The following is a 24,847-nucleotide window of genomic DNA, read 5'->3' as shown; positions in this document are numbered from 1 at the left end:
CTTGCACATACACTCTTTGGCCAATTATTCAGGTATCCCCTTAGGACAAAGGGTTTACATATTTTAAGGCTTAATGATATGTATTGCCAAATGCCCATCACCAGAGTCAGAAAGGATCCCTTTTGCTACACCATCCTTGATGACACACGGTGTGGGAAGGCCATTTATATTGACCTCAATTCTTTTCTAGTTAAAATACATCCAAGAAGCCTTGTGTAATGGGCTTCATAGTTTTCTAGGTTTCTTTAATGCTATTCTCCACACTCTAAGAAGGCTGTTTTGACTACCATAAGGTTTCTCCTCACATCATTTCCCCTCAACTCTGGTGTCATGGAATGCAACTTCCTTGCCCCATTCAGGACTCCCTTTCAATGGCTCTGTCCTCCTTGAAGCTTTAACCAAAGTCTTTGCCTCTCTATCTATGTTTTGAAGGCACAGATCTGACAGAATGTATGCCCCAGATAATCTCAGGTTGTTGGGTTTGTTTTTGTTTTTGTTTTTTAGGTTTTTGTTTGTCTGTTTCTTATCTCTACAACTAGATCATAAACCAAAGGACAGGCTAGTTTCTTTCTTCTTCTGTTGTTTCTTTCCAGCATTAACATAAAAGTTTATTGATGATGCACAAATAAAAATGAATAAAAATGACAGAAAGGAGCCTTCTTAGGATGAATTGGTTCACTGTCACTTATGCAGAGGAAAACAATAAAAATATTCCAATCTTGGCAACAAGATAAAAGGCAGCAAACATGTTTTCTGAACAAGTAGTGATAGTCATTCATTCAACTTAACCCTGAAGACAAACTTGGTTAAATATCAGCATCCATGATACAGTATGGTATTCCTTATTCAAAACTGGCAGCTGAAAGGGTTCCTTTGCCGTATAAACAAGGCAGAGAAAAAGAATAGCTTACCAGGTATGCTGCTGCTACACTACAAAGCTACCAAGCTATTCCTGGCTCACTGGGAACATACGCTCAGTCAGTTTGGCCGCAAGCTTTCCAATTTTCACTTTCACTAGAAAATCATGGTGGCTTTGTATTCCCAGAACTTTATCGGCACACACTTGAAATTCTTTTAAAAAGAAAAAAAGTGACCCCTCACTAAAGTGATTCTGAGCAGGCTCATTTTCTTCCCACTGGAAATTGTCACTGATGTTCTCAAAAATGATCAGAAGTTTAAGAATAACTTCTTTATTCTCCTTCTTATTAAAGAGGGAGCCCAGGGAAGATGGCACCTGAGCCCTGAGCAGTTCTCTAGTCATGGCTGGATTCTCAGCCAGATTCAAAAGGAGTTTCAAAACCTGAAGTTTGGTTTCTTCATTTCCTGCTGAAAATAAGCGGAAAAAGTCTGAAATGGAGTTAGCAAGGATGTACTGATACTCATTAGTAACAGTCATGTTTGTAAGCAATCTGAGTCCAGCCAGCTGCACAGATGAGTTCAATCGAGAAGTGATCGTGTCATCACACACTTGATTCATGTATATCTTAAGCCTGCGCTGATTTTCAGCATTCACACTCAGGTTATTTAGGACAATTAAAGCCTTTTCCTTAACAATGGGATCTCGAGTATTGAGAATCTTTGCAACAATTGGGAGACCCCCCAAATCACGAATAATATCTCTGTTAAACGCATAAGCAGCATTGTTGCCCAAAGCAATTAAAGCTGCTTCAAGAATATAAGGCTTTTCGGACATTTCAACCAAACAAAGTACTTTTTGTAACTCTTGAGGGGACAAAACAGTATCATCTGAATTAGGAGAAGCCCTTTTCTGGACAGCTCTCCGAGCCCTGGTAGCCCTGGCTCTTGCCCTGGCTCTAGCTCTGGTCCCTGCTTCAGTGCCAATCCGGGCCCAGGGTGGGTACCAAACTATACTCTTGCTCTCATTGCTGTCGTCATCATCATCAGACCAGTCGTTATACCTGGCCCCAGAACAGTCCCCAGCATCATCCACATCAGCAGAGCCACCCTCAGCCATGTTCTCCTTGTTCTGCTTTCTTCCTCGGGTCAGTCTGTAAATGCAATAGCAGGCTCCGGCGCCAATCACCAGGCCTGCAGTCACCCAGCCTACTTTCCTGGCGTAGCCCATGCAACCGTCCCTGACAACAGCAGGGACCAAGAAATAGTCAGTCAAGATAGGGAAAGAGGGTTTCGAGCCTGAGTGCAGCAGGCCTGTGGAGAGTGATCTTCTTCAGTCACTTCTTCAAGGCCACAATAACTGGTTCTGGAGGTAAACCTAGAAACGGAAGAAGAAAAAAAGCATTTGGCTTTCTCTTTTCTTTGTGTCGCTCCATGCAGACAAACGCACAGCGAGGCAAGAAAGTAGTAATTGAATGCTGGATAGGGAATGCAGATAATTGACAAAACAAAAAACAAAAAACAAAAACCTCTATCTCCCTCATTTCACTCTCTCCTTACATGCCTCCCCCCCCCAGCCCACCCCCCAGTTCACTCTTGCCTCTAAGCATAAAGACAATGGCATCCACAGATTCTGCTGGGTTTTCATCAGTCACAAGCTCCTATAGTACCACATGGGATAAGCACCCTTGCACTAACCTCCTGGAAACAAGCAGTGTTCCCTTTCTTCCTTTCTTGTGAGGTATACCACGCCCAACAATCTTTCTGATCTGCAGAGAACCAGAAACAGTGAAAAAGACGAGGGCTTGATGCACCGACTGTATATTTGATGCTTTCCTAATTTACCATCCAGGTCGTCAGATTTGTGTTAAACCTCACTGTGCCATCCAAACTGTGCACACGCTCAGCCCCCTCCCTAGTCTAAAATGGGTGGACATAAGAAAGCAGAGTAGGATCAAGTTAGCCTGGCCAAACCCAAGCAGCTTTCTAACCCCTCCCCCATTCCAGGCCGCCCCCGCGCCCACACTAACCTCTACTGATCGGGAAAGTTCCTCCCTTATTTCAAGCAGTGCCACCTGCTACAGCAGACCTGCAGGATGACAGATGGAAAACATGGACACTAAGTGTTGTTGAGGGAGAAGGATTACGAACAAACTATCTGATGGGTTTCCCTACCGTCCCCCGCCCCCACTTCCACGAGTGCACACACACACGGTGTGTGGGAGAGAGAGAGAGAGAGAGAGAGAGAGAGAGAGAGAGAGAGAGAGAGAGAGAGAGAGAGAAGAAGGAGTGCGCACGCCATTTCTCCACAGTTCGAGGAGTGTGAGAAACACATTTAGACTCAAATGTAAACCTAAATTACCTTTTCTGGTTTTCCCCTCTTTTCTACCCCTGCCGCTCCTAGGGTCCCCAGATGGTCTTACCTTCAACTCGACCTTCACCGAGCTGGTTAATTTCCTTCCTTTTCTCTTGCCTGGCGTTGTACAGCAACCTATGGAAAGACTGACCACCCGGGAGAGGCTTGGACCCACTTAGACACAGATCCATGGAAGGCACCACCACAGGCAGAAAGACTGGGAAACAGTCGCTACTGAGTGCTTGGTGGACGGACTAGTCCCCAGAGAATAAAACTCTTTCCTAATTCGGAGGCCTGGTTGTTAAAGGTTTCCCGCCCGATACCCGCTGGCTCAGAGGTTTGGCCGACACATCACACTGTACCCCACAACGCCGGGACCCCATATCTAGTTTTTCCCCCTCCCGCCCAGTTCTGGTGGACCAGGGGCCAACACCCAGGCCACAGCTCCCTTTCCGGATTGCGGGCCTCAGCTTGCAGCAGATTCCCATCTCCTGATTTCTGGTCGCCTGCCCAACGCCCCCTACTCACTGTTTGGCAGCATCGAAGTGGGCTGCGAGCGGGACATATATCTTGGAAAGAGGGTGGCAAGTGGAAGAGACGACGGCGGCGCCTCCGTTCCTGCGACGGCCTCCGCCCTCTACCCTCCACCACCCCCACTTTATGGAATATCCCAGGCACTGACCTGCAGGGATCTGAGACAATTTCTTTTCCGCCTCCTTCTTTCCTCGGCTGCAGGCCCGCCCGCCCTCAGGGTAATAGGGAGCTGGTACTCAGACGGGAACAACGACCAGGACAAGAAGGACTTCTGCACACGTCAGCTCTTGATCACGTGAGAGCGACGTCATCCACCAAGTCGGATCCCCACTTTCCCCTCCCACCAGCAGTGCGGCAGAAAAGGACCCGCCCCCCTCTTTTCCCTCCCCCATACTAGGCCTTGCTACTCTTTCTTCTTTGCGGCTAATCCCATCTTCCTCTAGTTGTGTTTCCCTTCCTCCAATTACCAAAACAGGACAGCATCCTCCCCTGGGGCTAATGGCCACTTGTACTTTTTTTTAAATTGACTCTTCCTTCCCTGACTCCTGGGACAGCAGCTTCTCCCTCTACTTCCCCTCCTCCCAGCTCTGAATATCTACCATTTCCTCTGAAATATAGTCCTAGACCTGAAACGAATAAGTCACCAGAAAAGGAAACATGGAATGGGAGTGTATCTTTTTCTTTCTTAATACTTTTTTGGTTATTTTCCCCTTGGCTTCCCTCCTCACAGCCTGCATTCTACTTATGAGGGAAAAGATACAAACATATATTTCCACAGAGGAAGAATAAGGACAGAGGTGGGAGATCAGTGTTGGGTAATGGTCTCTAAAAGTGCCACTGTCTCACTTGTTGAAAAGGGTTACCCACTTTACTCAAAGGAATTTTAATGTCTTCTGGGGCCTATCACATAACACAGCTGAATGAACATAGCACAACTTGAATGAACTAACCAGCCTGCCTGAGAATATGTAAATCTTCTGACTAAGCAACAGGCTCTGAAGGGCACACTTCACCCTGCTACCCAGGGAGGAGGCTTGGGCTTTCTAAAACCAGCAACAGGAAAGATTAAGGAGTAAAGTAAATCTGTAAGATAAAAAGGTACACACACTGATTTACAAATGCTATACAAAGAACAGTAGGAAATATCCTGGGGTACAAACAGAGAACAGCATCTGCAAATGAAATAGTATTCCAGGAACACAAAGACCAAGGCAAACTTGACTGAACTTGATATCCAGCAATTAGTGGGAAATCATCACACTGATTAGCTTGATGAGCACAAGAATTCACTTGCAATTTTAACTTTCAAAAACAGAAAAGGGAATAAAGTAATTACATTCTTTCATTGTTTACGTTAACCAGGTTTGATTTTCAGACACTGGCCGCCAAACAAGGTTAACTTAATACATAGTACAAAAACAAATAACATAATACAGAGTGTAATGCAGCTTTCCAAACCAGGAGCTCTTCAGTGAGAAATTTCCTAGTAGTTTAGATACAAGGTAGGTATCTGAGTAAAACTTTCAAGATCCACAGAAAACATGGGAGTAAATCAATAGTCCAGAGAGCTTAGGAAGAAGCTAATCTCCAGGAAATTTTATTTTATCACTGTCGCTTCTAGAAAGCAGAATTGAGAGGTGATTTTGAATTTAGAAAACTGGGCCAAATCAACTACCTGGCTCTGTATTTCTAGAAAGATCATGTCCAAAACAGAGATGTATTCACGTGCAAAAAGGGCTTCAGAGGAAAATGCTGATAGTTCCCATGCAAGCACTGACTGGAAGAAAGGAAAACTCTGGTTAAGGTGAAGGGATCATTTCATCCTTAGCAAATTCATCCCAACAATGTATAAGAATACTTCAGACTTCCTCGGCTAAAAGTCACTTCTTAAGATAAAGGAATGCCATTGCTCTGACTCTCAGTTCATCGAGCAATCTCTGGAAGCTGTGACTTCTCAAGTAGTAGCTTATTCGAAGGATGAGAATAAGCAGGTAAGACACAGAGAAACCCCTTTTACTCCCTGACCCTTGCATCTCTCAAGGTAAAGTATTCAGTTGATACTTCTGTTGAAATGTAACTTTCACTGGAGCCTACTTAACAGGGAAAAAATACAGACTGATGAGTTTGAACATTCAGATCTTGATGTGTGAGTGTGTGTGTGTGTGTGTGTGTGTGTGTGTGTGTGTGTGTGTGTGTGTGTGTCCTTGAATGAGAATCTATCATTGACAGAAGCAACTGCTCTCTCTTTACAGACAGAATCTGGGGCAACATTCAAGACAACAGTTTGAACTATATATGCCACTCTATGGAATCCTGTCAGGGAAGCCAAGCGGCCTTGGTTTAATGGGCAACATTATGCAGTACCATTCTATACTGCACCTTTCTAGTGACCGGGTAATGTAGGAATTATGACTAAGGCATGTAGTGGTAGGCAGGTTCCCAGCATCTCAGTGACAGTTAAGCAAAGGTTTATTATACAAAATAATGAAAGGGCACTATACATTAGGACTGGAGATGTGGCTAAGTGTTTAGGAATACTTGTCTTGCAGAGAACTCAAGTTCAGTTTCTAGCATCCACATGGGGTGTCTCACAATTGCCTGTAACTTCAGTTCTAAGGATCGGACCCCCTCTTCTTACCTCTACTGAACGTGGTGCCATACAAAAGAGAGGGACCCACATATACACATGAATTAAAAATAAAGTCAAAATTTACAAAGTAAATCACCATTTCAAACAATTTGCATTCCATGCTAAAAAGAGAGGAGTGTGTTACGCATTTAATGTCCTCTGTATTTCCTTGGCAAATAGATGGACACTATGCCCAAAGCACACCAAACAGAAACTCTTTTGCTAAAAGTTTAATCTAGAGATAAAATATGAGATCTGTGAACTTATGGTATGTGAAACAATCATCTATCGGTTCCTTTTCCCTAGACACCTGAAAGCTGACCTTACACTTCAGCATTTGTTCTCTGCGCTAACCAGATTTGGGTAGGCTGATGGCAATACGACAACCTTAACTAAGATACAATACATCAGGCAACACAGCATCACAAGCACTATAGCTTTTCAAATGCCAACCTTCTTTTTTGTCTCCCTCCACAATCTATAGTGTTACCAACCACTGGTCCATTTTTATAGTCAGATACTTTATAAGTTATGTATTCTATGTGCCCACTAAAAGGTTTCCTTGGGCAGTGACTTTTCAGGCTTTTTTGTTTGTTTGTTTGTTTCTTACAGGCTCTGAAAACATTACACAGACTTCTCAGGGGGACTTGCTTAAGCCATTTTCCTTTTTCACTTTTAAGATGGAGTATCAGATGTCGGATTTGTCCTTTAAAAGGTATTTGTGAGTGCACATGATGGAGAACAAAGTGGTTTTTAAATCATAGCCCCTGTGTTTGCTGGTAAGAACTATAAATTAAAGTGACAAAACCAAATAACTGAAGGTTCATGCTCCTGGTGTTTATGGTTTAAATGGGGAGTGGATCAAAACCAGTCCTGATAAACTGAGAGAATGATGGGTTTTTTCTTCTCTTCTATAACCCTGAAAGGACTGGATGACATACCAAGGGGGAGAAGAGAGGGTTTTTTTGTTTGTTTTGTTTTGTTTAGCAAGGAGGAGAGGTAGCTGTGAAGCTTTTGGTCTTGAAACCTGACAAAATGTTGTGAAAATGAGTTCACATTGCAGAGCCAAATCCCCTGCCTTAATAAGCCTAATACCCTCTGCATACTTCTTAGTTCTTCTAAAGGTATATATTCAAAATAACAAGAGTGTCCTGTGTAAGTTCATAGCAGCCAAAAGCTAAAAGCACAGTTGACCCTGAGGATTCTGTTCCTAAACTTTCAGAGGCAGAATTCAGTTGTCTAAGTAAGCTAACTAATCATAAAAAAAAAAAAAAGACAGCATAAGAGCATAGTGGCAAAACAAATGAAGTGGAGAGGTGATAGAGAAAATGGGGTACGATATTGGTAAGTATGTCTAGTTGTTAGGGAGAGTCCGGAGCAATGATGTGCTCCCGATTTCTGCCAGCAAGGCGTTGTGGACTCCCTGGCTCACCTCCCACAAGGGCCTCCTCCACACAGAGGCCCTTCACAGGGAAGGCTTCTGGCTGGCTCAAATTTCAACATTCTAAGAAAGAGGCAGCCTGGGGGGGGGGGGGCGTCTATATTTAGAGCATTACTCCCAACAGTGAACAGGTGGTGCCTGGGGACAGACTCCTGCATATTTTGTCCCTGAGTTCTGAGGGGTTTGTGAAAATGGTACACTGAAGTTACTAGGGAAGGCAGTGAATGAGAAGGTCTTTTTCTCCTGGGGACTGATTACTTGGGATCCTACACTTTGTTCTTCTACCTATGGGAGGGAAAAAACTGTTGCCACCCATGTTCTAATAATCTACAGTCATTCACAGACCCCATTGTCACTGGAAAATGCTGAAGACTCACCATTCATCTAGTGATGTAGGACATGAATGGCAGAACTGAGGAGGCCTCGCTACTCTTATGCTGATATGAAGTCTCCACCTCTTAAGTATAACTCTCGTCAATGGAATAACAGAGTTCTCTAATTTCAGGGTGGTTTATAGGTTGCATCATGAAACCCAAGAACAGAGTTTAAATTTCTTCGAATGAAAAGTGGGTAATCTGTGACGTTACTAATTTGTAAAGTCTAAAACCTAAGTTGATGTCTGCATAAAATCTATCTTTTGAGTAAGGCTCGTTATTGAACTTTGTATAAGATCTCAATCACCTGACACCTGTGAATTCACTTAGGATAAAGAGGCAAATAAATGGCTCGCTCATTTAAAATGATCAAAACTTGAACATTGACCTCACCACAAATGTATATTTCATTGATCATATTGAAAGCATGTTGGTTTACTTCGTAAGGTTATGTTTTAAAATGGCAAGATGCTATTTTAAAGCTGCTATTTAGAAGAAAATATTTTCAACGTTGTACAAATAACTTTGCCAAATCAATGAGGTCTCACTATTAGATGGAAAATCTATTTTTAAACATACTTTTTTAAAGATTAGAATTTGTTTATCTATCCAAGTAGAAATCGCTTAATTTTGACTGATGATTACAAAATAATAGCCTATCAAATAGGAGAGATGAAATAAAACAGAATTGAATCAAAAGTGTTAATACAAATTTCTCTATCTGCCTTTTCTTTTCTGCTCTCTCTCTCTCTCTCTCTCTCCAATTCTGCTGCAGAGCCTGAAAACAGAGAGAGAGAAAAAAATTAAAGGGATTGCAGGAGTTTGAAAACCAACGAAAGGATGAAACATTTTCCCCAACAAAGTGTGAATGCACGGTAATTTGAGAAAGTCAAACTCAAACATTATAGAGAAACGATAAGTTCTGGTTTCTGATATTGTTACAGAGAAAAAGACGAACAGGGCCCCAAGTATTGGGGGAGGTACGGAGCCTACCGGCGCCTGCCGCACTGCTTGTGGGAGTGGAAATTGGGGGCTAGAGCTCGCTGGTGACGTGGCTGTCACGTGACCAAGAGCCGCCTAGAGCCGAAGTCCTGTTAGTCGCCTCAGACTGGGTACCAACCCCCTATTACTCTGCAGGCGCGTGAAGGAGAAGGAAACTCGCTAGGACCATACAGGTCGGTGGACGCTACTTGGAAGATGATGGGGGTGGGAGAGGGCCAAGAGCACTGCACGTCCAAGTTAGAAAGGGGCTATGTCCCTTTCTCACCTACTTTTTAAATACCTATACCCCGACCCGCATCCCACCCTCGGTTCTTTTAGTAAGGAGAAGTGGCAGGCTTCAGGTTGGGGTGTGGGGGGGTGAAGGCGGTTGCACCAAATACAAGCAAAGAAAGCATCCACAATCCGGGCAGCATGTCCAGGGTGCTGGTCAGTCCACCAAGCACTCTGTCCCCTCGGTCCCCTGTCTGTGTTCAGGTCTGTAGGTCTCTTCTCAAGCCTTGCATAGAAAAGGAGCAAACGGCTTTGGTTGAAACCTTGCTGCAGGTTTGAAGGTGGGATTCATCCCGAACCTAAGAAGGTAGTGTGGGGGGGGGGGGAGGCTGGGATCTTTGCGGACCAAGTCCGAGTCGCCCTCTCCTGGCCCCTTCTTTCTCCACACCCCCTCCCATTTCGGTGCAGGGAAAGGGGTGTGGCGGCCTTTGCTGGGGAAATGGCGGACGAGAAGGGGGCGGGGAGGCCCTCGTTAGCAAAGTCCGGAGGGTGGGAGAAATAATTTTTACTCAAAAATTCAGAATTCGGGAAAAACACCCATAGGTGTAGTTAGACCTGTCCAACTACACTTTCAGTTCTCTATTGCTGTCTACATCGCTTTTTGCTTGTCCTTCTGCCAGGCTCCGTCCACCTATCACTGTGCAGGGAATACAGCAGAAGACACGAGAAGAAAAAGGAATTCACTTGATTTTTGTAGAGGTTGGTAAGCAGACATGCCATGTTTTGGGGTGGGGAGGAGGAGGAGAGAAAGCAGGTGGGTGGTAAAGGAGACTGCATGAGAGTGAGATGACCCTTTCACCTGCCTTCCTATCACATAACAGTCTCATCTGCCGGACTATCCTTGAGAATCCTGGAAGCATAAAAGTAGATCCTGGGGGGTAGATATGGAAAGACAGAAATGAACAGTGAAATCATCCCCCAACAAACCAACTTTCTCAATGAGAATTCGAACTCCTACCTGTCTGGGCAGATACTAATTCAGTCACAGCTCAGAGCCCTGATGCTATTTCTCTCGCCCTTAGATTCATCACAAGAATCACAGCAGGCCCAAGAGAGGCTGAAGATTACTAGCCTGCACCATTATTCACACAAACCCTGAAAGTTCTCTTCAATCAGGTGAAGAGAGACCCTCTTCTTTCTGACCACAAGGCTCATACCTCTATAAGCATGGGTCGGGCCCGGGAAATGGGTTGGATGGCAGCAGGACTGATGATTGGGGCTGGTGCCTGCTACTGCATGTACAAACTGGCCATGGGAAGAAATGAGGGTAACGAACTGGAGGACGAGGAGGAAGATGAATGGGATGATGAGCAGGATCTGGATGAAGAGGAGGCAGACATTTGGTTTGATTTCACAGCCATGGCTCGACCCTGGAGTGACGATGGTGACTGGGATGAACCTGGGGCCCCAGGTGGGACTGAGGACAGACGGTCAGGTGGTGGAAAGGCAAATCGAGCACACCCAATAAAACAGCGGCCATTCCCTTATGAACACAAAAACACATGGGGTGTTGAAAGTTTTAAATCCTTCAATTATGCTCTTGGCCCGACCAAGTATGGTGCCATCCAAAGGGAAAAAATGTCCACTGAGCCCACAAGTGCTGGCTTTTCCCTTAGCCACAGTGTCAGAAGGCATCTGGCCAGCCTCTCAGTGGTTGACAACAGGAGCCTCACCCCCCAGCCTGCTGTGGGGGAGAAGGCTTTGTGTGTCCCCGAAATCCCAAGCACCAGTATTGAAAATCAGGGCCTGATTAAGATGTACATCGATGAAGTGTGTCGGGAGACGGTGTTACGTTGCTGCGAGTCATTTCTGCAGCAGGCCGGATTAAACCTGCTAATAAGCATGACAGCTATTAATAACATGCTTGCCAAGTCCGTTTCAGACCTGAAGTTTCCTTTGATACCCGAGGGAAGTGGATGGGCAAAGGCTCAGGGTTTGGAACCGCTGATGAGTTTGTCTGAAAAGCCAGTGGTGGCTGGGGAAGCGCTGGCTGCCCAAATGCCATTCTCATCCACGTGCCTCTTTATCAGAAGTGGGAGCAAAGAGATGCTTGTGGAAGCCATCTCCCCTTAAGTGGCTGTCTCAAACACAATGACGAGACTGAACCCATCCAGAGCCCGAGCAGTTTACTTGAGGGCAAAGAAGCTGCAGTGGGTGCCACCCAGGATGCAGCCTTAGCCTGTCAGCTCCTCCCTGGGTGAAAGTTCCTCCCAGTCTCTCAATGGAGGACCACAGGCTCCTTGGCTGGGCAGGGCTCCCACAGAGCTGTGGGCAACTTCTGGGTTTTGTGGTCTGCAGGCAAAGTGCACTGTAAATTGCTGCTCCCTTGCAGCCTTCTTCATGCAGTTAAAGGGTAAAACGATGCCGGTGGCCGCTAGCTGGGGATGACTAACAGAACATCAAATCGCAACGCCATGAGTGCTGCTGTTGCCTGTGGTGATCTCCCTGTCTAAGCGGGACCACTTAGCAGAAATTACACCCATATGGGAGCCTTTGCCGAGCACGTGCCTGCCGCTGCTTAGGTTGAAGTATTTCCCCTTTCCTCTTTTCTACACTAGCTGAAGGATGGCTAGCATGTTAATCGAAATGCACTCCCCTCCTGTCCATTGTACTGACTGACCCTCTTACTCTCAACTGCCCTCCCTCCACCACCAGTGTGTATCATCAATAAACTTGTGTGCTTTGATCGGCAAGAAAATTAAAAAGGGGCACATGCCTCCTCTTTGAGTTTGCGCTCTGCATAAACAGGGAGGAGACAAAATGCACCAGAGAGTCCAGCTGTCTGGGGCCTTGCTCCCTGAGAGACGCCCTCAGCAGTGTCCACAGGAGACAGGGGCAGAAAAGAACTGCTGTGCTCAGGAGAAGCGAGCTTCAAGAAAGGGCTCAGGGGAGGGGTGAGGGTAGGGTAGGTGGAAGGTGTGTGTAGAGAACCAGAACCAAAGAGGACAACACCCTTGAAGCAGGCACCAGTCCCGGCTCCCCTTGTCCTCTCCCTCCCCCAGCATAGGAAGGTCTTTTTTTTTTTTTTTTTTTGAGACAAGGTTTCTTTATGTTATCTTGGCTGTCCAGGACTTGCTCTGTAGACCAGGCTGACCTGGAACTCCTTGGGCTGGAAGCCTGAGTCCATGGCATTTAACTGTGTACCTCCACAATGGCTGTGTCACCCCACTGTGCCCAGCCCCATGAAGAATTCTCCTAGTAAGGATTACTACCTTGCTAGCTCTGCTTCCTTCTATTTGTCCCCCTAGGATGCTGGCAAAAGCACTTCCTGCCCGCTTCCTTCCTTCCTCAAGAGCCCAAGGACTGCCTTCTGGGAGGATGAAAGGGTTGGCAGCTGCTTCACTTTGGGAGGGGGGTGGCGGGGGAAGCTCCTTTCTTCCCTAGCCCTTCCTAGATGTGGAGCATCTAGGAACTCCCTGTCTGCTGCTGGGCTTTCCCACCACAATCACTGAGCTAGAACATCAGTGCTGCCCTTGCCACCCCAGGTCTACAGAGCTGTACCCTGGCCTGAACTGTCTGCTGTCATATGCACTTGCTGCAGACTGCCTTCCAGTTTTTGAGGGAGCTGCATCTCCAGAGGTCCGTTGTGTGTGGTGCCAGAAGGCACCATTTCTCCACACTCATTATGACGCCGACGCCGCCCCCCCCCCCACACACACACCTGTTGTCCCTCGGGATTGTTGTGCTTTGAGGCTCCTCCACTCCATTCCCTGGAAACTTGGGCTGGATTGCAGACATGCAGCTGCAACAAGGATAATGCAATTTTGAGGAAATGACTTCCCTGGGCGAAAAAAGAGACCAGTGCACTTATAAATACATCTTGTTTTCTCTGTTGACATTTTTTGTCTTTTTTAAAGATTTATTTATTTTTATTATGTATGCAGTGTTCTGCCTGCATGTATGCCTGTGTGCCAGGAGAGGGCACCAGATCTCATTACAGATGGTTGTGAGCCACCATGTAGTTTCCGCAAATTGAATGCAGGACCTTTGGAAGAGAATACAGTGCTCTTAATCTCTGAGCCATCTATCCAGCCCTCTCTGTTGACATTTTTAATGTGTTCTCTAATATTGTTACTTTGACTTCTTTTTTTTTTTTAAGTATTTTTAAATGTATTTTTATGTATACGAGTGCTCTATCTGCCTGTACACCTGCAGGCCTGAAGAGGGCATCAGATCAAATTACAGATGTCTGTGAGCCACCACATGGTTGCTGAGAATTGAACTCAGGACTTCTGAAAGAACAGACAGCGCTCTTAACCTCTGAGCCATCTCTCCAGCCCTACTTTGAATTCTATACATTTGGCTTTTTTTTTTATTATTATTATTCATGGGAACAGCAAGTGAAAAATGGAGATGGCCAAATGGACACTCTCTGCGAGGAAGGAAGTGGTTACAAAGAATCATTTGGTACAGTTGTTTTGCAAGTCTTCTTTTCCCCAGAAGCACACAGCTCTCCTTAAAGACCCTTTCACTGTACTTGTGGATTTTCTCTCCACCAAACTTTGCTGGCAGTGGAGTAACCTGAGCTAGTTCTTCTGGTTTACTGATTCATCCTCTTTTTAAAGCACTGGCAAGCTCTTCCATTAGTCTAGCTACCAATATTCGATTGTTCTTTGTTCTTACATATATGTGGTGACGATGGTGTGATTGTGAATGAAGGAGTGGAAACTGGATGGTTTACATCGTCCCAAGTAAGCGTTCCAAATAACTGGGTCACAAATCTTCTCTAGAATAAGTATTTCTGTTTCACTGATACCAACTGTCAAAAATGTAACGTTGTATCCAGAATATTATCCAGGCCCTTCATTTGGAGAGTAGATGCAACTTCTTGACTATGCATGGGACTGGAGGTAAGGGCGGGATGTAAAAGCACTCATCGGCCTTATCTTGCAGCTTGAGGTGGCCTGTGCTGGGCTTTGTAGTTTTGCAGCTTGTGTCTCTGGCCCTAGAAAAACTTGCCATTATACTCTTCAGTTTTCGGGATCATGTATGGACACATGTAATGCCGACATTCATTAAGGCTTCCACCTGGGAATTCACATGAGGCAGAAGACATGAGATTGGCTGTTTTTCCTTTTGTGACCTCTCTCCTATCCATAAAGTTCCTCTTTGGTAGAAAATCTCTTTAAATGCTGAATTCTTACTATCTGTGATATGTAGAAAATACATGTCTCTAATAAAAGAGTGCCAAGGCCAGTTTCAGTTAGGGCAGGTTTGGTAAGTTAGGAGAACTCCCAATTGATAGCATATGGATTTTAAAAGTTACTTTTGAGAACTCAAAGTTCTGACTGATATACAGGCAATGTTTTGCTTCTTTTTATGTAAGATTGTTATTTCAATTACTTAAGCTTGATGATAAATAATGAGAATGAGCAAAGGTACTGGGGGCCAAGTTGGCAATCAGGATATTGCCCTATATGTTTCTCTCAGTCTTTAGGGGACCAAAACAAAAAGAATTGTATGTGGGATGAGCAAACTGCAAAACATGTATCAAACATATCATGTGCCATGACACAAACAAGGCAACAACAGATCAAAGAGTTCCTTCCATTGCATTTTTATATTCAAAGGTGTTTTTTGTTTAAATAGGCAATCCATTTGTTACAGGTATTAGGGTGGCAGCCTCTGTCCTGGCAGCCCTAAAAAGCTAGGCTTGCCCACCCATCCTAAATAGCGAATTAAAAGAGGCAAATTAATAATGAAAAGCAGAAACATTAATAATGAAAAGCAGAAACAGATTAATAATGAAAAGGAGAAACAGGAGTGGGCACATTGGGAAGAGTGACAAAGAGACCTACAGGATCTCCTACTGCCCAATCTTTCTTCAGGGTCTTGCAGATTTAAATAGAAAGCAATCCTAGTCAAAGTGTGCTCCAAGGACTGTCCCACCATTGTCTGGAGTCCAGTCTCTCTTGTAAGGTGGTCCCGGCAAATCGAGCGCTTTGTGAACTCCCCCCCCCCCCCCCCCCCCCGACATCAGACTTCATTCAGCCTTTTCCTTCTCCCAGCTTGAGATTAGTTTGGAAGTCTAGATCTCTGGGGTGCCTTGGTTCAATGGTCCAAATCGCCAGAATGTCCTCATTTGCTCTAGGTATACCAAGTATGTATCTGATCTAATGGCTCAAACGTCCCCAAATAAAGTGTTATACCTCAAAATACTCCCATTTCCATTCTCGTGGCAATATTCAGTTCTTCCGAACGAGAGCCAATGCTGTGTATAGTCTTGTGCGTTATTTCAGAGACACAGTGAGCATACATACACATTTGGGGCATGTGCAGACGAGCACATACACTTAACAGTGTGTGAATAACTTTACCATTCCTCATCCCATTACACAAATATCTTGATATTTATTAGCCGAATGGTCTTTTGTTGCATTAACTTCTCTTTCTCTTTCTTTGGTTTTTCAAGACAGGGTCTCTCTGTGTAGCCTTGGCTGTCCTGGACTTGCTTTGTAGACCAGGCTGGCCTTGAACTCACAGCGATCCATCTGCCTCTGCCTCCCGAGTGCTGGGATTAAAGGCGTGCTGCCACCATGCCTGGCCAGAGTTGTTTTTCTTGATACTAAGTATCTTTGAGAGGTAGCTCTCAAGCTATGCAAATGTAGTCTTTTTAGTCCTGCTAGTCAGAAGCTATCAAGGGGATAGATTACTTTCCAAAAATATGATGTGTTTCTAATGTCATATTTAGCCTAATTTATTCTGTTTCTTGTAACCCAACAGAGAGCATCCAGCTTCTGTTGTTAATTTTGTGCGTGCCTCTTGGTTTTGTTTTGTTGTTATTGCTGTTTTTTTTTTCATTATTTTTATGAAAGGTACAAACTTCCACTCATTTTCAAGCCCCTGTGGTTATCTAGTAGCTGACTCAGAGAGTGCAGCTTGAGAAGTTCTGGAAAATTAACTGAACAGACTGTCAAGCGTAAAACCAATTTACAAACCTACGGAGACACTGTGATGGAGTCAGCCCAGTATGCGGAGAGGCTTCGTTTGGGCAGAATTTCTATTTATGCTCTAAAAGGCAAACACCTCCGTATTTTCTGCCAGTCTTCCTGAGCTTTCTTACCACAGGTACAGGAACAAAGGTGATCACAACAGCTTCTTCCTGTGCTTGAAACTAAAAGCAAGAAAGATGACATCAAAAGTGCTTAAACCACCCACTGCAATTTTATGAAGTATTTTTCCTATCTTAATTTTCATGGAAGTTATCATACTCCATTATATTTCCTGATTTTTTTCCTGTGTTGCCTGCTGTATATTAAACACTAAAAACATAGGAATAGAACTTATTTTGTTTAGTATTGAATTTCTCTTTTCCTGGCAGCACAGAATCTTAAGTGTGTTTTCTTCTCGCTTTCGTTGTCCACTGCTCAATTTGAAATTCTGACTTGGCATGAAATAGTTGACAAACTTGAAATAGTGTTGATAAATCTGTATTGGTTTTTCAAGGATAAAAGTATAAGATATGCTAAACAATATTGAAGGAAACTCCTTTCTGGAGTTTCAACTTTTCTGAACTTATTGGAGTCCTTCTGGTGCGATAGTTCTCAATTGTTGGTCGTTTTGCTCCTACAGGGAGACATTTGCTAGTGTCTGGGTGTGTTTTTTAGTTTTCACAAAATGGAGAAAGGATGTTATTGACTTCTTGTGGCTATAAACTAAAGATGCTGTAGTACGTAGGACAGTCATGGCGCCAAAGATTAATAGTTGTGGAGGGTGTTGCCTATGTGTGTAGGCACATGTATGTTCAAGTGCATGTACATGTACATGTGCAGGCCTGAACTTGACATTGGGTGCCTTAGTTCATTGTCCTTCACTTTATTGGGTGAGGCAGGGGGATCGTGCTGGCCCTAGAGCTTGCCAATTGCGAATACTCTATCTAGCTTGTCCCAGGAATCCCCTGTCTCTGCTTCTTGAAATCTGAGATTAGAGGTGGCCACCATGCCTGCCTACCTTTTACATGAATTCTAGGGGGTCAGAACTCTGGCACTCATGCTTGTGTGGCAAGTACAAGTTGTGAAGTTGAGTAACCCACTTGCTGAGATGTCCTTTAAAAAAATGCCCAAACTCACTTACACTTACACCTTCCTCTATTAAGGTGAGATGTACTTTTTCATTTGTACTACCATCATTTATCCCTGTATCCTATTCTTGATGTTTGTGTTAATTTTGTTCAATCATACAAGTGACAAGTATTTTTAACCGTTTAATTTATTTTTTTAGGTTAGCATACAAATAATGTATTTCATTATTCCATTTCCACACATGAATGTCATGATACTTTATTCTTACTTGTCACTTCCCCCACTTCCTACTTTCATGCCTTCTTGTTCCCTCAGGCTGGTCTCCTACTCCATCAAAATATTCTCCCTTTTTGCATTCATGACATAGTCCATTGTCTTCATTTGCCCTTTCCTGCTTAAGGTTACTTACTCCCTTCTTGTGGTCCTCTTTCAGTCTTCGTAAGTGAACACCAACATTCACAGACAGACACACATGCACATTTAAATACACATTTTGCAAATAGAAGAAAATACATATTTGTGTTCCTGAGTCTTGATTATCTTGCTTAGCATAATTTCCATCAATTTTCCTATAAATGTAGTGATTTTTATTTTCCATTATAAACTGTATATACTTAGGGTTTCTATTGCTGTGATAAGACACTATGACCAAAAGCAATTTCAGAAGGAAATGGTTTACTTTAGCTTACAGTTTCACATCACAGTCCATCACTGAAGGACTTTACAGCAGAAACTCTAACAAGGTAGGAACTTGGGAAACAGAGTCTAATGCAGAGGCCGTGGAGGATTGTTCTTCATGGCTTACTCCATCTGCTTTCTTATAGTGCCCAGAACCACCAGCTCAGGGGTATCACCATGCACAGTGAGCTGGACCCTTTGGCACAAATCATCAGTCAATAAAAATGCATCACAGACATGCCAACAGAATAATCTGGGGCAGGGAATGTTTTTAGTTGAGGTTACTTCTTCCCAAATGACTCAGTCTGTGTTCAGTTGACATAAAAACCCATCAGCATACTGAATAAATTCTGTTTTATATATGCACCACATCTTTTTTAATCACTCTACAGTTGATAGAAATTTAGGGAAAAACTCATACGATTGTATATTGGGTATAATTTTTTTTTTATTCTAAGTTATGCCTTTTGCTAATTCCTAGACAAGTAAAGTCTTTCCTACGGTAAAATGGAAGGCTTATTCCTTTTCTTCTCTTGGAAAAAAAATCATAAGATAGAAATTTAGGATAGTTCTACTTCATTTAAATTTCTTTTTTTTAAATTTTATTAATTTATTCGTATTACATCTCGATTGTTAGCCCTTCCCTTGTTTCCTCCTATTCTTCCCTCCCTCCCACTTCCCCCTTCTTTAAATTTCTTTCTTTCTTTCTTTCTTTTTTTTTTTTTTTTTTTTTGTTTTTCAAGACAGGTTTTCTCTGTGTATCCTTGGTTGTCCTGGACTCAGTTTACAGACCAGGCTGGCCTTGAACTCGAACTCACAGCAATCTGCCTGCCTCTGCCTCACGAGTGCTGGGATTACAGGCATGTGCCACCACGCCCAGCTTCATTTAAAATGTTTAAGTAATTTTGTGTGTACATGTGTGTGTGTGTATGCTACAAAATTCATGTTTCAGTCAGAGAACAACTTGTGGGAGTTGATTCTGTCCTTCTACCTCCTGAGTCCTGGGGATGAAACTAAGGTAATTGTGCTTGGTAACAAGTGCCTTTACCTACTGAGCCATTTTTTATGTTTGTTTATTCTTCTCTTATACAATACATCCTGATTGCAGACTCCCCTTCCCTCCACTCTTCCCATCCCCTCACCTTCCCCTTTCCTCCATTTCCTTTCACAAAAGAGCAGGCCTCCCAGTGATGTCAACGGAACACAGCAAAACAAGAAGCAATAAGACTAAGCATAAACACTCATAGCAAGGCTGGATGAGGCAACCCAGGAGGTGGAAAAGGGTTCCAAGAGCAGGCGAAAGAGTCCCCACTGAGACATCTTACTATGCACAGTTCCATTCCTTAACCAATGTGAATGAGTAGTGAAATAAACATGGATATGCAAGCATGTCTACATGTGAAATTCTTATTTGACACATGGTTGGCATCCCCCCCCCCTCCTATTTTGTAGGCCGTCTTTTCACTATGGTAGAGTTATGGGCCTCAAAATTTGGTGCATATATATTATAATTGTTATAATATTTTTAAAAGAAATTTTATTTTTAATTATTTCTATGTGTGTGAGTTGGAAGAGAAATGGGTAAATATAAATGAGTATAGGTGCCCATGGAGGCTAGAAAAAGGTGTCAGATTTTCTCCAGCTAGAGTTACAGGAAGCCATGAGACTCCTAACATGGGTGCTATGAATTGAACTTAGGCTTGCTACAAAAACAGTGCATGCTTTTAACCACTGGGCCATCTCTCTCAGCCCGTTATAACTTCTTGATGAACTGTACCCTTTGTTAATATATAGTGACCTTCATTATCTTTTCTGATTAATTTTAACTTTAAATCAACTTTATCTGTTATCAGAATAGCTATGTCAGCTTCCGTTCTCTTGACAGAGCGATTTCCAGTGTTGCTAAGCCTTTGAGTCTCTCAGCCGCAGAGAACCATGAATGCATTTTATCTTAGGAATATTTACCCGCATCCTTCTGAGTAATTTAGGAGTTTCTGAAATCTGCCCCCATCCTATGTGACATGGTTAAATCCTAGGGATGCCTGAGTTTGGCTTTTGTTTTAGTTCAGCATACAGTTGTTGCTTGGAAATCTTCTAAGCACCAAGGTCAAGGGTATTATGACACTTAGAAAAATTGTTCTCATACTCAAGGCTAAAAGGATTATTTTCTTTTATATTCCATCAAGTTCAGAACTTACTCTCTGCCTTAATTAGCTGCACTGTGGGAACAGCACGACTTTGTTTGGTGTATCTCTTCTCTATTGCTGCATAAGAACCACTCCAAAACTCGGTGGCATTGAGCAGTCATCTTAATTGCTTTTTAGTTTATGGATCAGTAGTTTGTGCTAGGCTTACCTTGGTAGTTCTGTTGTTATTGCCTGAAGTCACCTAACATGGCTAGAGTCAGGTGGCAGATCAGACTGGAGCTGCTTTCTTCTAGCTAAAATTGCCATAGCTATCAAGTGGAAATAAAGGATGCTTAGTTAAAATTCATTTCCAGATGAACAATTACTATTTTAAGCTAAAGTATATTCCACACATCTGTGATACATACACACACACACACACACACACACACACACACACACACACACACACACACAAATTATCTGATTTTCAACTGAAATTCAATTTTAACTGGAAGCCCATTATTTTATTTGGCAATTCTGTATGTGTTTCTTCAGAATAGCTCATCTTTGTTCTGAATGACTCCATCAGCCACAGACTACCATGAGCAGCTCCACACACGATGGTTTCACTAAAAATTCACTATCCAAGCTACTTCTTGGGATGTGTTCACCAAAGTTTAAACTGAGCAACAGAAATGAAACATTTCAGCTCAAGGCCACATGTAAATGAACTAAGTGGTGGTATGGATGGAGGTGTGTCTCACTGGGAGCCATTGTTGTACAATGTTCTCGAAGGTTCTTTAGTTGGTTCATTTATTTGCCTTTCTGTGATTTTAAATTTCTATTTATTTTTATTTTTTTCATGACAATTTCATATATGTACATGATACTTTTATCATATCTCACACCATTACCCACTCTTAACCCTTTTTCATTCTCTCTAGACTGTTTCTTCTTCCCAGCCAAGTCCCTTCCTGCCTTCTTGTCTTTTTTTAATGGCTCACTGAATTCCTTGCATAAACATAGGTGTGGGCTTATTTACAGAATATAGCCAACTTTGCAGCGGCTGCAACCCTGAAGAAAAATAGCTCTTCTCTCCCCAACCTGCCATTAACTACCAGTAGCTCCTCAGCCAGAAGTGGGGCCTCATAAGTCCCCTCCCCTTGTTATCCATGGTCAAATGATAATGGGTTTAATCTTGTGCAGGTCTTGTGCAGGTAACCACAGTCTCAGTGAGCTCATGAGGACAACATCCTTGTCATATTCCGAAGACAGTATTCATGGCGTTCCTCCCATTTCCCTTCCCCTTACGTTCTTCTGTGATACATCCTGAGCTTGGGAAGGACTGTAATAAAGATGATGACTGTCTAAGGCTGAACACTCAACAGCTAAATTATTCTCAGCACACATGTCAACTATGACTCTCTGCATTAACCACTGCACACCGCACAATGAAGCTACTTTGAGTAAAGTTGATATAGGCGCTAATCTACGGGTATAAACAGATATTTAGAAGGCAGTTTGACAATATGTCCATTTAAGAAAACATAATAGGTTTTGTCATACAGCCTATGACCCCTCTTGGTCTTGAGAATTTGACCAGGTTTATAGTAGCAGGTATGACCTTATTTGTCTTTATTTATTCTACTTTTTCTAGTCTCTAAGTCAATTCCCAGCATCACAATTCTTCAGCTGTTCAGGACTTCATTTTTTACTTCAAGTCTCCTGTCACCCTGCTCCACTTTGCTCTGATTAGTCAAGGCCAGGTGTTTGGCTATCATCTTAAAAACAATCATTATCGCTGTCTCGATTGTGATCACTAGTTCCTGTATTCTATATTTATCTTAGACTTAATTAAATAGCTCACTTTTTCAGAGGACATGTTCAAATATTTCCTAAGTGAAGATCCATAAGATGTAATTTTTCTGGGTAATCCATTCCTGATACCCTCTCCCTTTTGGGGATAATAGATTGTGGTGATCTCATGAATGTTAAGCATGTGCTGTCATGCTGGGCTTAAATGAAACCCCAATAAACACTAGGAGCTGATATGGATGCAAACACACAAGGGTCTTTTAATTTTCAGCTTAAGCTGGGCCTACACTATCACCGACGCAGCAGATCAGGTGTGATTCCCAAGTATAAGTAGGAAAGAACTTTTATAGATTGTAAGTGAGTTCCTAGCTTGGCACGCATCGTTTGATTGCCTTTTGAACTAATTGGTATTCGTCAGGTACATCAGTGTCAAACCACAGATGATTAACTTCTAAGAAATAACTCTTGAGAGATCTTGGGGAGTGTCTGTACTTTTAGTGATTTTCTGTTTTCTCATTGGTTATTCTATATTTCTGTGCCAATTGTGTCTTCTATGGGTTTTTAGATCCAGAATTCAAGAGTAAGTCACCCAAATACAGAAATGGGAGTTTAAAGCAAACTGGAGTTACCTTGGTCTATCAGTGCTTTACATGAAAACATATCGATTGCTTCCAAGTAATCTAACAAGTAATAATTTTAGGGGTAGACTACCAAAAGAAGCCATATTCTTAAGGACTTATTAAATAAAATGAATGTATGCATGTGTTGACATTTCACAATCAGGTTATGGCTAGGAAGTTGTAATGCCAATCAGATTTGTGAGTTTCTTCCTACCCATAGAAGTTTGCAGGGTTATTTTTCAATGTTAATTTTTCTAATATTTCTTTTTTATTAGTTTTTTTTTTGAGACAGAGTTTCTCTTTGTAGTCTTAGCTGTCCTGGACTTGCTTTGTAGACCAGGCTGACCTCAATCTCACAGAGATCTACTTGCCTCTGTCTCCCAGAATGCTGGGATTAAAGGCACGTACCACCACACCCAGTTTCTAAAATTTCTTGAGTGCAAGGGCACTCCTTTTTTTTTAATTAGGCATACAATACATCTTTCTTTTAATAAAAAAACAGTACATGGGAAATTGTGATGACTAACAAGAAACATTAATATACTGTAACATTTCATTATAATCTCTAAGGATAATTAATAAAATTGATTTATATACATTGTTACAGTCACATTTTCTGACATTTTCTCCCTCCCAGATGCAAATGCTATTGCAAAATTGATGCACATCTTTCAGTAGGTCATTTAAATTTTTTCTAGAAATATATGTATACAAATTAATATATAGTATTATTTCAGAGACTTAAAATTATATGAACGACATTTTGTTTTATCTTTTTGCAAACTGAGTGCTTCACTTAACATAAGGAACTGGAGAATTGTCTAGACTGATATACAGAGATCTAGTACACTTATTTTTACTGGTTTATAAATTGATTGTATAAATGCATGACGTATTACTTATTCACAAACCTCCAGTAGACATCAACCTTTCACTGAAGCATAGACCATTAATATCAGAAGGAAGACAAATATTCACTGTATCATCAGTAATGTTGTTCTGGAGGTCCTTGACAGTGCAAAGAGATAAGTAAAGAGAATGAACTATGTATCAACCATTGGATAGCAAGTGATAAAAGTGCCATAATTTGTAAACTATGTTTATCTACATAAGAGGTCAGAGAGAATAAAGAGGCAAAACAGTAAAAATGATGAGTTTACTGTAGAAAGAACCTGAGGACAGAATAATGTTACATAAATATCTTTTATATCAAAGAAGAATAATTGTTGCTTAGGAAATTTATTTTTGAACGGGAAAGAAATACATAAGTACAAAGTTTAAAAGGAAAGGGTCTTGCTAAAAATATTTTCCTTTGCTTTTTCAATATACCTGGTAGCATAAAAAAATCCAAGTTCTCTTTTTGGGGCTATTTCATAGATATTTGACATTACATCAGAAAATACATAATTGCATATGCTAGAACATAATATTACATATATGATGTTTATGACAACAGCACAGCACACAATCTGCAACTTAATATGTACTGAAGACACAACACATTGGCAAAAGAGAGACCAGTGCCTGATTTTCCCACGATGTTAAAGTCAGGAGAATGAGGGTTCCTAAGCATCCCACAGGCTGCAATATATGTGAGAGAGTAACTAGGCAGAAGCCAGTTGGCAATCACATAAAGCAACCCCCTCACTGAAACACATAGCATCCGCATTAGGTCACTCAGAAAGCTGAGGCTCCTCAAGCCAGTTAGAGTAGCCTAGGAGACAGGAGTGTACCACAGACAAAATGCTGGGTTTGCTGGATAAAGATGCCGCATTAGGACATGAGGGGACTACTGAACTAGTGATGGCGGGGAACTCTACTGTCCACACAGGAAAAGAAGACTCATTACATTACTATGCCCATCGTACTGAACAGAAAACACATCTTTTCTTTGTTTGTTTGTTTTTGTTTGTTCTGTTTTGCTTTTTGAAATAGAGTCTCTACATAGCCCTGGCTGTCCCAGCCTGGCTTTGTAGACCAGGCTGGCCTCGAACTCACAGAAATCTACCTGCCTCTGCCTTCTGAGTGCTAGGATTAAAGGCGTGACCACCGTGACTGGCATAACAGTATACTTCTTAGAAAATCCCTAAGTCAAATGTTGAAATAAGAAGGCACAAGATAGC

At 42.5% G+C, this 24,847-nt stretch overlaps 2 protein-coding genes across 4 annotated transcripts; one reads left to right on the top strand and one right to left on the bottom strand.

The window, feature by feature from the left end:
* Positions 1–403: 403 nt before the first annotated feature.
* On the bottom strand, positions 404–2,711 carry Armcx3 (armadillo repeat containing X-linked 3). The gene is made up of 2 exons (XM_051141202.1): positions 2,554–2,711; positions 404–2,233 (listed from the first exon to the last, which is right to left on the bottom strand). The coding sequence occupies exon 2, from the start codon at positions 2,084–2,086 to the stop codon at positions 947–949; it is 1,140 nt and encodes a 379-aa protein (XP_050997159.1). The 5' UTR covers positions 2,087–2,233; positions 2,554–2,711; the 3' UTR covers positions 404–946.
* A 6,537-nt stretch (positions 2,712–9,248) lies between these two features.
* Positions 9,249–12,308, top strand: LOC127185609 (protein ARMCX6-like). Of its 3 annotated transcripts, none has more exons than XM_051142047.1 (4): positions 9,249–9,364; positions 9,666–9,742; positions 10,082–10,164; positions 10,484–12,308. In XM_051142047.1, the coding sequence occupies exon 4, from the start codon at positions 10,629–10,631 to the stop codon at positions 11,532–11,534; it is 906 nt and encodes a 301-aa protein (XP_050998004.1). In that variant the 5' UTR covers positions 9,249–9,364; positions 9,666–9,742; positions 10,082–10,164; positions 10,484–10,628; the 3' UTR covers positions 11,535–12,308. The 3 variants fall into 3 exon arrangements, with proteins under 3 accessions (XP_050998004.1, XP_050998006.1, XP_050998005.1); XM_051142049.1 differs by having other exon boundaries at positions 9,666–9,768; XM_051142048.1 differs by lacking the exon at positions 9,666–9,742.
* Positions 12,309–24,847: the final 12,539 nt, after the last annotated feature.

Source organism: Acomys russatus, chromosome X, assembly GCF_903995435.1.
Source record: "Acomys russatus chromosome X, mAcoRus1.1, whole genome shotgun sequence".
In the NCBI taxonomy this organism is placed as follows: domain Eukaryota; kingdom Metazoa; phylum Chordata; class Mammalia; order Rodentia; family Muridae; genus Acomys; species Acomys russatus.
The sequence above is the reverse complement of the archived record's forward strand: the minus strand, read 5'-3'. Positions and strand labels throughout refer to the sequence as shown.